The sequence below is a fragment of the Pan paniscus genome, chromosome 7 (genome assembly GCF_029289425.2).
Source record: "Pan paniscus chromosome 7, NHGRI_mPanPan1-v2.0_pri, whole genome shotgun sequence".
Taxonomy (NCBI): domain Eukaryota; kingdom Metazoa; phylum Chordata; class Mammalia; order Primates; family Hominidae; genus Pan; species Pan paniscus.
This window is the reverse complement of record NC_073256.2, coordinates 97524714-97541964: the sequence shown is the minus strand read 5'-3', so window position 1 is coordinate 97541964 and position 17251 is coordinate 97524714. Positions and strand designations below refer to the sequence as shown.

Here is a 17251-nt window from a genome sequence, read left to right as displayed (position 1 = left end):
TTTTTAAGGCATTCTGTGAAACTTTAGAAGAGACAAACTACCGCTTACAGAAAGAACTACTTGAAAAACAAAAGGAGATGGAATCACTAAAGAAACTGCTCAGTGAGAAGCAACTTCATATAGACACTTTAGAGAACAGAATCAGGTGTGTTGTGATACTTGCATTTCTACTCTGACTAATTCAACCCTTAATACTCTGGGCTAACTGCCCTTTATATTTTAATATGATTTAGGAATTTTCTGATTCTGAAAGTTGTAGGCTTTTGGCGTACTTCATTGGGAAAATTATGCTTTATTTAGCATAATTTTGCTAAATAAATTTTGAACATTGAAGGATGGGAAACATCAGGAAAATAAGCCACTAACTGTTCAACAAGGTAAACATTATTCATTTTAATCATTGTTAAATCATTATTAAATAAATAATCATTATTAAATGGAATACCATTATTTTATTTAAGTGACATCTTAGTTTCTAGGCATTTATGCCAGCTTTTCACATATGAAAGCTCTGGTTTGCCATCTCATCAGCATATCTTGAATTGATACTAAAGTCATTTTAAATTAATCATAGCTACTGATTTTCTCTGTTGACTTCCGAAGTGAGCTGTTTATTAGCTATGTAACTACATTAAGGCTTAACAGCTAAAGACTGCTATAGCTACCTGTATTCACAACATTAAACATATGCCTGTTTTGTTCATAGAAAATAACTTGTTGCTATAACATACTTTTAGAACGTTGTCTTTAGAACCTGAAGAATCACTGGATGTGTCAGAAACAGAAGGTGAACAGATCCTAAAGGTGGAGTCCTCTGCACTTGAGGTTGATCAAGATGTCCTGGATGAAGAATCTAGGTATGTAATATTTCATTTATGATAGCTTAATTCTTGAATAATTGGAGGAAAGTGATTCTAATACTCTATAGAGTATTTTTTTATGAACTCAGTGTTACTGTATCACGAATCTGCTAAGCAAACAGAGAATGAATTGGAAATATTTTAGGCTTTTCCTAAAATATTTAAAAATAAAAACACTTTAAAAATAAAAAGTGTCTTTGACATCAGGCTGTAAGTTTTCTCATTACTTACCTTAGAGCTGTGTCTGCATTAACTGGCCTCTGACTCAGGTAATTAATTAATTTTTTAAATATTGACAGATTACCTTAATCTCCCTCAATATCACCCTTTTTCCATTGAAAAAGTAGGCTACTATAATATAATAGCAAACCACCCTTCTTACCTAATAGGAATGATGAAAAGGTAATGAATTTAAAAGCACATAGAATTTTTATTGCATACAAATCCAAGGTAATTGTTAATAGTTTAGTGGTAATGGTCGACCATAATTCTGAGAAAAATTTTATGTTGATAAAGGTAATTACCAAGTAGATTTTTATTGGTAAATGGTAGTTTGGAGAGCTGAGTTTAAAAACCTATCTCCAAAGGTCTTACTTGGCAATGACAACTTAAATATATCAAATTTCTGATTGAATGTTTAAATACTCTTACATTAAATACTTTTACACTAAGTATGTAAATACTCTTTCTATAAGGTAGAAGATTTTTAAAGGTAATAGTGAAAATGAAATAATAGCATGCATCCAGTCCCATCATTGATATGTTCCTTTTTTTTTTTTTTTGCAGAGCTGATAATAAACCATGCTTAAGTTTTAGTGAACCTGAAAATGCTGTATCAGAGATAGAAGTAGCAGAAGTGGCATATGATGCTGAAGAAGACTAATGTATCACAAGCAGTTCCCTCCATTTAGACTATTCAACAAATTTAGAAGTGTGGCAAATACTATTTTAAAAGAAGAACCAAGAACTGTAAAACATATAGAAAAGAGCAAGAATGCACATGTATAAAGTTTACATAAAGAAGTTTTTTTAAGTTATTGAGATAGGAAATATATTCACTGCTGCTTTTAATTGTATTTTATCCAATTACATTTAATACACTAAAAAAAATCTTGTTGGAATTCTGTTATCAAGGCCCACATTCTTAAATACTGTGCATAAATTATTATGGTGTTTTGCCTATATATTGCTCCAAACTACTGTGTATATATGTATGTGTGTTAAATCACCAATTATATTAATCAAATGGAAATTAATTGCATGTTACTATCTGGGTGATATATTCTTCTTTATATCTCTGACATGACATATTTTCATTAATAGTTTAAATCAGTGACCATCATAATAAAGATAAAATTTAGTTGAGTTTTTAATGTTTACATGTTTACATCTCTAAATAAAATTTGCTTATTTGAAATGTTAATACTCTTTAGAAAAAAAAATGACTTTCTAGTACCAAAGGAAAACTACTTGAAAGAGCTGTAATCATATAGCTAAAGTGATAAGATAGCCTTGATTTTAAAAGCTGATTCATTAATATCAAAATACTTTAATAAGTGTCACAGTTATTAATATGTTACATTTGTTTAGTTTCCACGTAATCTTTATCTCTACCTAGATTTAGTGAGTTTGCCTCTTTCAGAATACTACCTCCTTTTGTTAAGGCATATTCTTTCGAAAATATAGATTCTAAATAAATAGGGGCTTATACAAAAAAGAAAATAAAAAGCCATATATATTGCAAAGTTCCTAACTGGCTTGACTCCTGACATTGCATTTTTATTTCTATTTGTGTGAAGATGTTGTTATACTGTATTATGGCTGATTTTCTTTTTAATATATTTAGCCAAGTGATGCACTTTATGATAATTAAACTCTTTTGTGCCAAGTTTAATTGGTGGATTTCTTTAGTAAGTAGAGTTAGGAGAAAGAATTATGTAGTGCCTTTACTATTTCACTTTCTACAAAAGTCTCCTAGGGTCTTTGAGTCAGCTTTATTAAAAAATTGTTTGTTTATTTCAGCTTTGTGTACAGTCATTAAAAGTGCCTTGTTTCATTTTTATAGGATGAAGTTATTTATTTTCTATTTTCACTGTTTTGCATATTGCTGTTAATAAGCATTGTAATCATGCTGGCATTTTGCAATCCCAGTCGGTATGCTTTCTAAAAACTGAGGGAAACTTACTGGGGAAATAGAATAACAATCTCCATTTTTTTCTTTACTATCTAAAAGTTTATCAGTATCTTGATGTATATATTAAGGTGTGGCTGTTTAAAATTCTAATGACATATATCAACACATTCAATGGCTGTTGTTAACCTTTGAAGTAAAAAGGAGATCACTTTTTACCAAATAACCAAAAATTTTTAGTCTTTGTCAAAGTGCACAGGTATGTCCTCAGAACATTTTTCACAATGTGTATCAGAAATATGTTTGCTATCCTTAGAGACAGAAATGAATATAACAAATTGATCTGCTTATTTATTAAAATTATTATTCTAGACTTACAAAAGGCTTAAAAAGAACAATCATTTAATCAGTACCATTCTGTATCTTATATAACAGATCTCTGCCAAATTCTAGATATTATAGTGTTGTCTGTCTGTTCTAAAGTGAACCACCCACGTTTTCAATCTGGCTTTTTGGAAGATTGTATTTAAAGTTCTTCAAGGATGAAGAAAAAAATCTGTTAATTAGGTAAACCACTATTATTTATATTTATAATTTACTTTTTTTTTACTTTTATAATGCATTTTACTCCCAGTATTATGTTCATTTAATAAATTATTTTTTCACTACAACAGTAGCTGTGTTGTTCATATGTTGAATACCATTTTCCCCCTCCATTTTCTATATTCTCCCTATCTTTTACAATTATTGTAAATTGAATTATATTTAAGTGCTGAATTTCACAGATGTAGAATGAGTCTGATTTTCTTTTTAGGTTTACACTTTATATTGCTGATCATTTTTTGAAAGTCTTTGTGAATAGGTGCAATGCACTTTAACATAACCTATACTAGTAATTCTAAAAATTGAATGTAACTGAAATAACATTTTTGTGGATAATCTTTTAACCTTTTAGAAATAAGTTTACATATAGTTAGTACAACCATAAAACAGCATTTTAAAATGTATCTACTACATCGAGATTAGCCATTTACAGCACATTTATTTAGAAAACCATGCTTAGATAAATTATCTATGTAGTCTAGTTCAGTCTGTGATATTAAAAGGGAACAGTGGTTTTAGATATAAAAATAATTTGGTTTTGAAATGGATTTTATTACTTATAGGAACACATGAGTTTGGGGATTATGATAAAACAAGTCTGTTTTCCCAACTAGCAGAAGAATCTAAATTTTATCCTCTAGGAAATCTTCAGAGAGCTACATATTTGATCCACATTTTGGCTCTTCATAGAATTACTGTTACTGCATTATGCTTTGTTTCCATGCTGTTGGCTCCTAATAGCAAACACAGTCATCAAAACATATATTTTCAATACATGTGTTTTTAAGGCTAATGACTAGTATTAAATATATCACATAGTGTACCTTTTATGAAGACCCATAGGAGAAACTTCTCTTGGGTCTTGATCTCAGCAAAACGTGCTTCTCCTAAACAGTTGAGTTTCAGGGGAGGGTTGTGTGGTTTTTGTTTTGTTTCTTTGTTTGTTTTGGGACGAAGTCGCTCTGTCACCCAGGCTGGAGTGCAGTGGCGCAATTTCGGCTCACTGCAGCCTCCGCCTCCCGGGTTCAAGCAATTCTGTCTCAGCCTCCCGAGTCGCTGGGACTACAGGTGCACATCACCACACCGGGCTAATTTTTGTATTTTTAATAGAGACAGGCTTTCACCATATTGGTCAGGCTAGTCTTAAACTCCTGACCTCAGGTGATCCACCCGCCTCAGCCTCCCAAAGTGCTGGGATTACAGGTGTGAGCCACTGTGACCAGCCTAATTTGTTTTTCTCTCTTTTTTCTATTTAGTGGTTTTCCCTAATTTTATTTTTATTATACTTTAACATCTGGGATACACGTGCAGAACATCCAGGTTTGTTACATAGGTATACACGTGCCATGGTGGTTTGCTGCACCCATCAACCCGTCATCTACATTAGGTATTTCTCCTAATGCTATCCCTCCGCTAGCCTCCCACCCCCGGCAGGCCCCAGTGTGTCATGTTCCACTCCCTGTGTCCATGTGTTCTCATTGTTTAACTCCCACTTATGAGTGAGAACATGCAGTGTTTGGTTTTCTGTTCCTCTGTTAGTTTGCTGAGAATGATGGTTTCCGGCTTCATCCATGTCCCTGCAAAGAACATGAACTCATCCTTTTTTTATGGCTGCATAGTATTCCATGGTGTATATGTGCCACATTTTCTTTATCCAGTCTATCCTTGATGGGCATTTGGGATTTGTTTTCATCTTAAAGAGTCTAATGCTCTCTTTGTTGCTCCTCTTTGTCTTTTGGGCAGCTCTAGGCCAAATTGTAGTTCACTTGTATGGTTATGCTTTTCTGTTGTAATCATGACTTTATTTTTTATCTTCTTCAATTTTTTTTCCTATTTAAGTCGTTCTATTAGAACATACGTATTTTGGGAGCCAGGTGCGGTGGCTCATGCCTGTAATCCCAACACTTTGAGAGGCCGAGCTGGGTGGATTGCTTGAGCTCAGGAGACCAGCTTGGGTAGCATGCATGGAGAAACCCTGTCCCTACAAAAAACTAGCCAGATGTGGTGGCCTGTGCGTGTAGTCCCAGCTCCTGAGGTGGAAGAATCGCCTGAGCACCGGCGGTGAGGCTGCAGTGAGCTGTGACTGCACCATTGCCCTCCAGCCCGGGCATCAGAGCGAGATACTATTTAAAAACAAAAAACAAACAAAAAAAAGCCTTGAAAGAAGATCACTGAATGTGGAATGCACTTAGAAATGCTAGCTAATGATAAGCTATAGGTGGATTTTTGACTAGAGCACAGTATGAAGTCATGATCATGGTTTTCAGCCTCAAATTAGAGCAGACCTCACTTGTCACTTTCTAATGTATATAATTTACAGAATATTAGATCAGTGTCATCTCCACACAAAATAATAAGCAAAGCAACCAATGTATACTCAATAATGTTTTATTATAATAGATATGCTGAGAGTAAGTATAGACCTTAAATAATGTTTGCAGCCTAGCTAACTGTAATCAAAGACATTAGCAGCAGTCAAATAGTGGCTAAGGTGTGAAATGTAAAGCCCCACATTGCGGTTATTAAACCTATAACTCTGGAGGACTCTAGAATTAGCTGATCTGCTAGTCCACGCTTCTATAATAGTTCCTTTGGAGAGCAGACTGTTCACTGGCTAACACTACAGATACTTATATTCCTCTTCTGTTTTGCCACCTCTTAGATAGGAATGATAAAAACTAAATACTTGTTTTTACAGCTGCACTTGCAGCTAGCTTTGAGCCTGTCACAGTTACAACCAATGAGATAAATAGAAGTCTGCTGGTAGCTTCTGGGAAGTCTTTTCCTATAAGGCAAGAATGCTGCTAATACGGCCGTTCCCCCTTCCTCTCATTTTGATCTCAGATGATGTTCAGAGCTCCTATGGCAACCATCTGCAAACATGACTGTGACAAGCCTGAGGGAAGGGTAAGAGAATCACAAAGACTCTGGCCACTTGCCAAGCAGCTGTAAGTTGTAGGTTTTGTGTTAATTGTATCAAGATAAAGACTATCTTAAAATTGTATTTTTGATTAAAACTTCAGAAAAAAAAGGTTTTCAAGAAAAGTCTATCTTGTCTATGAAAAATGTCTATGACAAATGTCTATGACATTTTGTTAGCAAAGACAACAGGAGAAAAAAAATGGTTTTCTTGAAAGCTAAAGGGGAGAGAATATCTGACATTCAAAGTCCCTTACCTCTGAGGTTCCTTTTGGTAAACAAAATATGTATGAAACAGAAAGCAGTCTATTGTATATTCTGCGTGTGTGTGTGTGTGTGTATTAGTCTGCTCAGACGGCTATAACAAAATGCCACATTCTGGGTGGATTATACAACAGAAATCTATTTCCTCATAGTTCTAAAGACTGGGACATCCAAGATCAAGGTGATGGCAAGGTAGGTTTCATTCTAAACTATCTTCTCCTAGCTTGTAGGCCGCCACCATCTCACTGTGCATTCAAATAATCTATTCTTTGTGTGCATGAGCTTTGAACAAACATTTTTGTGTCTCTTATAATTAGATGGTTCCTATCAGATCAGGGACCCACCCTTATTACTTCATTTAACCTTAATTATTTATCTCCTTAGTGGCCCTATCTCCAATACAGCCACACTGGGGGTTAGTGCTTTAACATAAAATTGGGAAGGAGACATAAACAGTCCGTAACAGTATGGTATGCATATAGCATCATTAAATGTTTACAAAGATGTTTCTCGGTTCAGAAGATTAGTTTATTCTTTTATTTGTTCATTTGACAAACATGTTTTTGCACAACTTAATAAAAATTATTATGAAACACACAATCCCTTCAAGGAGTTCAGAGTGATATGGCTCTTTACACAGGATAATCTGTGTGAAACAAGAAACATCTATCTGGGAAAATATTTTACATTTTGTTAGCGAAGGAGAAAAGTTGTTTCTCTTTTGAAAGCCAAAGGAGAGAGAAACATCTGTTAGACTAATCAAAGGTGCCTTAACTTCTGAAAGTCATTCCAGCAAACCACATATATGACTGTGCATCACTGTGGTTAATGTGGCACAGATATTCATGGTAAATTCATAGAGGTAAGCTTGGTAAACTATAGAGATGTGAGGGCCAAAACGGAGGACAAAGATTGTCAAAAAACAGAATTCTAGCACATTTTAGTTGCTTTCTTAAAAGATAGAAGACCATACCCAGCAGAAAGTTTGGCTCCAGTCTACTCAAGTAGTATTGTTCATATACTATTAATAAACATTTAAATTTTTTAAAATACAGCTGATATGCACAAATTTAGAAACAAAACTAATTCTTGGTAATCATCCATCTCTCTTGGGGAGGAAGAGAAATACCCAGGTGTCCTAAAAAGGAAGCTACTAGTCACAAGCATTCAGGGTGCCATGAATGTGAGCAGCACATTTTATAGAGAAAAGGGAGAACTGTGGCAGGCCTATTATATATGTATTCCAGGGTTGGAGAGTGTGGGGATTATTTCCCTTATACCTTAAATCTATCCACTTCTTTTCATCTCCACTGTCAAAACTATCTCAAATGAAGAATTACAATAGTCTTTTTCTTTTTCTTTCTTTCTTTTTTTTTTTTTTTTTTTTGAGACAGAGTCTTGCTCTGTCACCAGGCTGGAGTGCTATAGCGTGATCTCAGCTCACAGCAACCTCCAACTCCCTGGTTCAGGCTATTCACCTGTCTCAGCCTCTCAACTAGCTGGGACTACATGCACGCGCCACCATGCCCAGCTAATTTTTGTATTTTTACAAGACACAGGGTTTCACCATGTTGGCCAGGATGGTCTCCATCTCCTGACCTCGTGATCCGCCTGCCTCAGCCTCCCAAAGTGCTGGGATTACAGGCGTAAGCCACTGCGCCCGGCCACAATAATCTTAACTGATCTCTCTACTTCCACTTCAGCCCCAACTATAATCCATCCTCTTACAGGAGCCACTGTGTTCTTTTAGAAAAATCTAAATCACATCAATTTTTTCTACCTAAAAACTTTCAAAGATTGCCCCTTGCACTTATTATAAAATTTACACTTCTTTTTTTTTTTTTGGCATTCAAACATGGTTTCACCTCTACAAACTGTTTTCTAATGCCAGCCCACATGGCTACCTTTTCATTTTTTGAGTCTCAAGCTCTCTTGACTCCTAACTTTTTGTCTGGGAATGCTATTTGTCTGGCTCTTCCTCTTCAAGTCTTAAATTTTTCCTCTTTGGGCAACTTAAAAGAGCCCTCAAAACAGTTACCAAATTTAATCTTAAAATTATTATTTACTGGCCAGATGCAGTGGCTCACGCCTGTAATCCCAGCACTTTGGGAGGCTGAGATAGGTGGATCACCTGAGGTCAGGAGTTTGAGACCAGCCTGGTCAACATGGTGAAACCCCGTCTCTACTAAAAATACAAAAATTAGCTGGGCATGTCGTGGGTGCCTGTAATCCCAGCTACGCGGGAGGCTGAGGCAAGAGAATCGCTTGAACCCAGGAGGCAGAGGTTGCAGTGAGCTGAGATTGCACCACTGGACTCCAGCCTGGGCGACAGAGCGAGACTCCGTCTCAAAAAAAAAAAAAAAAAAGACTTACATGTAAACCAAAACTATGAAACTACTAGAGGAAAACATAAGGCAAATGCTTTGCAACATTAGACTGGGCAAGGATTTTAAAAATAAGACCTCAGAAGCACAGACAACAAAAGCAAAAATATAGACTAATGGGGACACAGGATCACCTCAACCTGAAAAGCTTTTGACAGCAAAGGAAACAACACAGTGAAAAAGCAACCTATAGAATGAGAGAAACTGTTTGCAAACTATACATTTGACAAGAGATTAATATCCAGTATATATATATATATATATATATATATAATTTCCACAACTCAACAACAATAAAACAAATAACTAAAAATGGGCAAAAAACTTTAGTAAACATTTCTCAAGAGAAGATATACAAATGGTCAATAGCTACATTAAAAATGCTCAACATCAGTAATCATCAGGGAAGTGCAAATCAAAATCACAACAAGGTATCATCTTACTCCAGTTAAAATGGCTTTTACCAAAAAGACAAAAGAAAACACGTGTTTGTGAGGATGTGGAGAAAGGGGAACACTTATACACTGTTGTTGGGATTGTAAATTAGTACAGCCACTGTAGAAAACAGTATGAAGATTCCTCAGTAAATTAAAAATAAAACTATTATATGATCCAGCAATCCCACTACTGGTAATACAGCCAAAGGAAATAAAATCAGTATGTTGAAGAGATATCTGCACTCTCATGTTTATTGCAGCACTATTTGCAATAGCCAAGATATGGAATCAACCTAAGCGTTCAACAACAGATGAATGGATAAAGAAAATGTTATATGCACACATACACACACAATGGAATGCTCTCCAGCCATAAAAAAGAAAGGATTCCTGCCATTTGTGGCAACATGGATGAACCTGAAAGACAGCATATTAAATGAAATAAGCCAGCCACAGAAAGACAAATGCCATATAATATTATTTCACTTATATGTGGAATCTGAAAAAAAAGGAGTTGATATCCTAGAAGCAGAGACTGGGGAGGAGAGGAAGCTAGGGAAGACAGAAAACTGTTGGTCAACAGGAAGAAAGTTACAATTAGATAGAAGGAATATGTTGTGGTGTTTTATTGCAAAGTGGGATGACAATAGTTAAGAGTAAGTCATTGTATATTATAAAATAGCTAAAAGAAAGGCTTTTGAATGTTCTCACCACAAAGAAATGATAAATGTATCAGATAATAATGAATATGCTAAATACCCTGTTTTGATTATTATATAACATATAGGTACCAAAACATCAAATTTTACTCCATGAATATGTATAACTGCAATGTATCAATAAAGAAATAAAGCAAACTTTAAGAGGAAATTTAAAGAATGAAAAAAAAACTGATCTCACTAGCAATCAAAGAAATATAATTGCAACTACAAGAAGACACTACATTGGCAAGAATGTGTTGTGAAAACAGTGTTCTCCCTAGAGTATATGGAAATGAACTCTGTGCATTCCTGATGGGAGTGCAAATTTCTTTAAGAATATTTGTGGAGCTGATTTAGGAATATGCAACAAAACCATTAAAAACATTCATAGCCTTAACACAGCAATTACATTTCTATGAACTTAAAATAATGACATATATGTGATGTGTAAAGATTTAATTCAAAGGATGTGCATTACATTTATCACAAATACTTCAACTAAAAGTTTTAAGTATTTAGAGGATTTGTTACATACTGTATGGCATATAAAATTGTGAACTCTTTTGTACCCGATAAAATGAAGACTTACATATAGCCAACAAACAGATGAAAAAAAGCTCAATATCACTGATCATTAGAGAAATGCAAATCAAAACCACAATGAGATACCATCTCAACCAGTCAGAATGGCTATAATTAAAAAGTCAAAAAACAACAGATGCTGGCAAAATTGCAGAGCAAAGGGAATGCTTATACACTGTTGTTGGGAGCGTAAATTAGTTCAGCCACTGTGGAAAGTAGTGTGGAAATTCCTCAAAGAAAAAACAGAAATACCATTCAATTCAGCAATCCCATTACTGGGTTGTATACCTAAAGGAATACAAATCATTCTGCCATAAAGACATATGCACGTGTATGTTCACTGTAGCACTATTTACAGTAGCAAAGACAAAGAACCCAAATGTCCATCAGTGGCAGATTGGATAAAGAAAATGTGGTCCACATACACTATGGAATACTATGCAGCCATAAAAAAGAACAAGATCATATCCTTTGCAGGAACACAAATGGAGCTGGAGGCCATTATCCTTAGCAAGCTAATACAGGAACACAAAACCAAATAATGCATGTTCTCAGTTTTAACTGGGAATTAAACAATGAAAATACATGGACCCAAAGAGAAAAACAACAGACACTGGATCCTACTTGTGGGTGGAAGGTGGGAGGAGGGAGGATTAGAAAAAATAACTGTGGGTACTAGGCTTAGTACCTGAATTACAAAATAATCTGTACAACAAACCCCCATGACACAAGTTTACTTATGCATGAAACCTGCACATGTACCCCTGAACCTAAAATAAGAGTTTAAAAAATAAAAAAGGAAGATTAAAGATATTTATGATACACTACTTCTATGATTTTAATGTGTCCCCCACAAAGCATGCACTGGACATTTAATCCCCACTGCAATGGTGTTGGGAGGTGGGGCCTAATGGGAAGTGTTTAGGTCAAGAGGGCTCCACCCTCACTAATGGATTAATGCTGATAATAAAGGGGCTTGAAGCTGAATTTAATTCCTTGCTCTCTCTTGCCATGTGATGCCTTTTGCTATGTTGTGATGCAGCAAGAAGGTTCTCACCAGATGCCAGTGCCACACCCTTGGACTTCCCAGCCTCTAGTACCCAGTACTATAAGCCAAATAAATTTCTGTCCATTATAAGTTACCCAGCCTGTGGTATTCTGTTGTAGCAACGGAAAACAGACTAAGACAACCACTAAATGAAAGAAGCAAGTTACAAAACTATAATTTCAGTTTTACAAGTAAAAAGATATACATTTATGCATTTGTATACAGAAAGAATAAATATAATACCTGTGGTTATCTCCACTTGATGAAATTATGAAGTTTTATTTTCTTCTTTTCATGAATCTGTATTTTATCAATTTTCTACAATAAGCATGTATTACTTTGTAATTTTTAAATATTACTTTTAAACTAATAAAAACTAATATGTATATTGCCCCACCATCTGCTATCTGACTTATGGCAAATTCCTCAACATGTCTGTTTCCTATAAAAGGAAGATAATGCCATCCAAGCTATGGTATTGCTGTGGCCTAAATAAAGTGTGCATATGCTAAACCCAGCCTGTCTCATAGTAGGCACTCATGAATGGGTAGTATCTGACATTCAGCCTGTGCTGACTACCATTATCTTTGGCCATTCAGAAGAAGAGTCCATCTGTATGCCTAAACTATACAGCATAAATATTTCATTAAACTGATATTGGTGAACAGACCTAATGTCATTCATTAACTAACCATTTTATTTCAGTTGTTCACCCTAATCTTAAATTTTGAAGGCTTAAATAGGGTCCACCCAGGTTACAAATGACTTTTGTTCTAATTTCATTTCCAAGTTACACGTTAGTAAATAGTGCTTTCTCAAACTAAACTTAAAATACCTTTTTAATCTATGAAATACTGGAAGTCTGTGTAATGTTTTCAATAGGACACAATGGCTTTGAACTAGTAATTAAACAAGAATAATGAAATAACAGTTACAGATATTTATCTAGATGCATGGGGCTTGGAAAAAGCAGTTTAATTAGAAATAAAAGGTAAGTGGAAACTTTTGTGAAGAATTTAATGGGAGATTTCAGAGTAAGGTACGTCAAACACGAAGAGTTTTTACAGTTGTGCAGAGTTGTCCACCTTAACTTAATAGGTCAACAAACAAGGCAAAAGATTTAGGCCTTGAGGATACAAGTAAGCAAGGAGATAGCTTCCCGAATCCTTCCTGGTTCCTCATGGAAGCTGACTGCAGGTTTGGTCGTTCCCACAGTGCACAGGAGCAATGCAACCACTGCGTCCTTCCCTGCCTTTTGTGTAATGAGGCTGGGGTGAAGCGTATCAACCCTAAAGGGTTGACCTAGTGCCTTGTAAGGGCTTCTTTTATATCATGGCCTGCTGCACAGGGGCTTATAAAAACATTACACAGGGTTTTAATTTTTTGTTTTGCATAAGTCTGTCAATCACTAGCTTTAATTTTATGCTTGTTAATCAAAATAAAGGCTGTGCTTTTACTTAAAATGGAATAAAAATATTCCTGTGATGGCTGAAGAGGAGTTAGAAGACAGAGGAAGAAGTGAGGGTTTGCCTCCAATTGAATTAATAAAAGTATGCATGGTAAAAGAAGACAAAAGTTACAATATCATATGGACTCAAGCAGCTGAGAGGGAAAGAAAGATGACCAGGAGAATATGGCAGATAAAACTGAACCAGACAAAAGCAAGAAGGCACAAAAGCACTCAGTCTGGAAGGTTTATAATCTGGTATGTGCCAGCCCTCTAATCTTCAACTTGGTGCATCAGGGATTTATTTAGTAGAGTCTTAGAGAAATTGCTTTTGTAGTATATGAACAACTTTATGTTCTAAATAAGACCTTTTTTGTATGTACTAAAAAACCTAAAATAAAAGACAGTTGCCTTTCCTTTTTCAGCTAGATGATAATTACTCATTAAAGGTTGATGTTGCTTACATGGATATATTTATACTACCTTGCTCAACATCTTTTTAAAAAATCTGTTGAGGCTGGGCTTGGTGGCTTATGCCTGTAATCCCCCAGCACTTTGGGAGGCCAAGGTGGGCAGATCACTTGAGGTCAGGAGTTCGAGACCAGCCTGGCCAATATGGTGAAATTCTGTCTCTACTAAAAATACAAAATTATACATATATTAGTCAGGCGTGGTGGCGCAGGCCTGTAGTCCCAGCTACTTGAGAGGCTGAGGCAGGAGAATCACTTGAACCCGGGAGGCAGAGGTTGCAGTGAGCTGAGATTGTGCCACCGCACTCCAGCCTGGGTGACAGAGCAAGATTCCGTCTCAGGAAAAAAAAAAAAAAAAAAAAATCTATTGAGTTTACTTTTTTAAGCATTTTATGTCTGTAAAATGTTTTCTAATTTTCCCCAGTTCTTACAGGCTACAACTTTCCAAGCTCACCTGCCTCTTAATCTAATTCTATTTCGGAGTATACTTTAAAATTCCACAGACTTAAAGTCTGGACTCTGCTTTCTAACAAGTGGGGCAAATTCTTTTGCATTTCTGAGCCTCAGTCCTCATTTAAAGGGAGACAACAATAGTGCCCCCCAATCTGGTTTATTGAAAGAAGAACAGGTAAAGAGAATGTAAACTGTTCAACAGAGCACTTGGCATCTGCTGTGGCTCAGGAAACCGCACTGTCGCCGCAGGTCAGTGTGGATGTTGTGCAGGTGCTAAGTGGGGCAGTGCGTGTTTTCCCTGCCCACATAAAAATGTTTGCCAGTCAGAGATTTATGCCTCATTCAGTGCCCGCTAAGCTGCTATGAAAAGATAACAATTCAGTCACATTCTGGAAACAAGAAAAAGCTACCTGCAATGCTGAATTATCCATAGTCCTATAGTAGCTTGTAGACCTACTTGGTGATGATGGGCTCTGTGTTTGAATAGATAGCTTCACAGAAACACATTTTCATTGCACCCAAGTTGACAATACATTGGAACTCAACTTTTCAATCTCATCTCCTGTCATGCTTTTTCTGATTCATTGGCCATACTAGTCTTTTCAGCTCAATCAGTGTTCTAAACATTTTCCCACCTCAAAACCCTCGAACACAACATTTTCTGGACATTTTCTTTCTATAGAAGAAGAAAGACAAACCTTAGCTAGGGAAATCTCAGCTTCCTGGTTCTGAAGGCTTTCCAGTAAATCTTGTTTTATTAAGCAATGCTTAATAATTGTTTTATAAACACTGAAAGTTAAAATGCAATTTCCTATGTAAATGCATCAAGCAAATAAGAATGGTATTTAAGGACATAAAGAAATAGGGAAATTAAGGAAGTTGATCTATTTAAGGTCGGGTCACAAATTCCCTTAAGCTTTTTCTTGGAAATATTTTTCTTTTGGCTCAGTCTCACCTTTCAAACATATCAGAAAAATAATATTGATTTTGTGTGTTGTCAAGGCATAAAAAGCTGATATGAAAGGCACTTCCTAAATTTATTTTCAAGATACAAAACGGTCACTGTGACTAAACATACAGTGCGCCTTTCTGCATTAGTTGGATCCTCACCCAATTACATTAGGAGTTTTAAACTTTAAAATGTTTAAAAGTAAATATTATTGGAGTAAACTTGATTCCACTTTTCTTGGTCACTAGCTTCTGTTGAAGTGGAAGGGTACACTCTAAGAAAGTTAATTGAATTTAAAGATACTGAAATAAGAATTCCCTTCAATTTAACCAATATTGGTTGAATTCAATTCAACCTGTACATGTTGAGATTACTGTTTATGTGCATGGAGTTTCTAGAAAAATGATGGCAACAGAAACACAATGTCTGCTGACCTTGGGTTCTGTCTACAGAAAGACCTCAGAAACATTTTAGGCATTGCTTTCAATTACTCAACACTTTGTAATCTGTATACATCCAGGCATTCAATCAGCAAACATTACTGACCATCTACTGCATGGTAGGGCATGGGCTTGACATTTGCTAGATGAACAAGGCCCTTTGTTAACCCACTACTTCTCCAGTCTCCTCTGCCAACCAATCCCCACCCAGAGCCCCAGCTCGGGACATGCTATATCCCAGCTCTGCACGCTCTATTCACTCCATAATAACCAGGAAGTTAGCCCTGTAGCACCTGTAACCTCCTCCTGTGGTGGACCACTTACCACCTTGGGCTGAACTCATTTATCTTGAGTCCATTACCACTGCAGGCTGACTCTGAGCAACCCTTCACTGCTTATCACATCACAGTGCTGGAGTGTACACCACAGAGGCTCAACAGATATTTGTTACATACAAGCAGATTGTGACCAGCCTTGGAAATAACATTTCAAAATAGGTTATATGGAAGTCTGAGATCCCAGTCAATTAATACTTTATAATCTGCTCTCAAGTAACATGGATCCAGGGATTCTCATAACTAGAAGTACTTTAGAAAGTAGATGTCAACACTGACCCTCAGGGCAAAAATTCCTTTCATAGCAAGCTTGCCATTCCCACAGAAGCAACTGTGATTTGGAAAGTACTCCTGAAGTGGCTCTAGGGTGACAGTTTGCAGACAGCATCTACCTCGCCAGATTCAAACCCTAGAATGCTCATGCCTGAGGAGCCTGCCAAGTCGTCTGCTCCAAACCTCTCATTTTACAGATGAAATCACAAACCAGCAAGGTGACATGAACACAGTGAGTGGAAAACAAAGCTCTTTGGCTCCCAGCCTAATGATACTTTATTTCATACAAATGTCTCCTGTATTTGGTTATACCTGTGAACATTTCATGGATGATGGATCAGGGCAGTTATCAGTGAATTATACTTCCACCATAGCCAGTGGAAGGAGAGTTCTCAGCCTTGTCCCTATTCCACGTTCCAGTTCTACCTCTTGGGCCTAGGATGGTGAAGGAGATTGCTGAGTCATATTTTAATACCATCAACCAAGGGTCAACAACTTCCACCCAGCCTGAGGTAGCTGCAGGCATCCTACCCACCTCCCTACAGTGAAACTGCTGCCCATTCCAATGCCATTCATGCACGCACTGGCCCAAAAGCTTTTGAATGAAGAGTCATCCTGATCTCACTAAACAAATGCTACCTCATTAGGTGCTATGACTACACCACAGACCCTGAGACAGGATGGAATAAGACCAGGAGTTAGAGGGTGAGTCAGCAGAATAAAATGGCTACTTAGAGAGGAAACTCCATCAGACATAGGAAGAAGGTGGGGCAAGACAATATCCAGCACCCTCCCTTGACATCACAGCCACTCTTAAAAAGGTCTGTCTCTTCACAACTCCTCACTTCTGTCCCCAGACTCCACGTTCACTTTCAGGTAAGTTTTCTGAAGAAGGATTGAGGTCCCTGCTCTTCAGGTTTAGCAGCAGAGAGTGAGCCAGTGCTCTTCACCCTCT

At 36.5% G+C, this 17251-nt stretch overlaps 1 protein-coding gene across 4 annotated transcripts in view; it reads left to right on the top strand.

The window, feature by feature from the left end:
* SNX16 (sorting nexin 16) overlaps positions 1 to 3662 on the top strand; it is a 46864-nt gene extending 43202 nt beyond the window's left edge. For all 4 annotated transcript variants that reach the window (XM_055116689.2, XM_008956652.4, XM_034966279.3 and 1 more), the window contains 3 exons: positions 9 to 145; positions 738 to 857; positions 1647 to 3662. In XM_055116689.2, the coding sequence (XP_054972664.2) occupies positions 9 to 145; positions 738 to 857; positions 1647 to 1743 (354 nt within the window). In that variant the 3' untranslated portion in view covers positions 1744 to 3662. The remainder of the gene's footprint in view (positions 1 to 8; positions 146 to 737; positions 858 to 1646) is intronic.
* The last annotated feature ends 13589 nt before the right edge of the window (positions 3663 to 17251 follow it).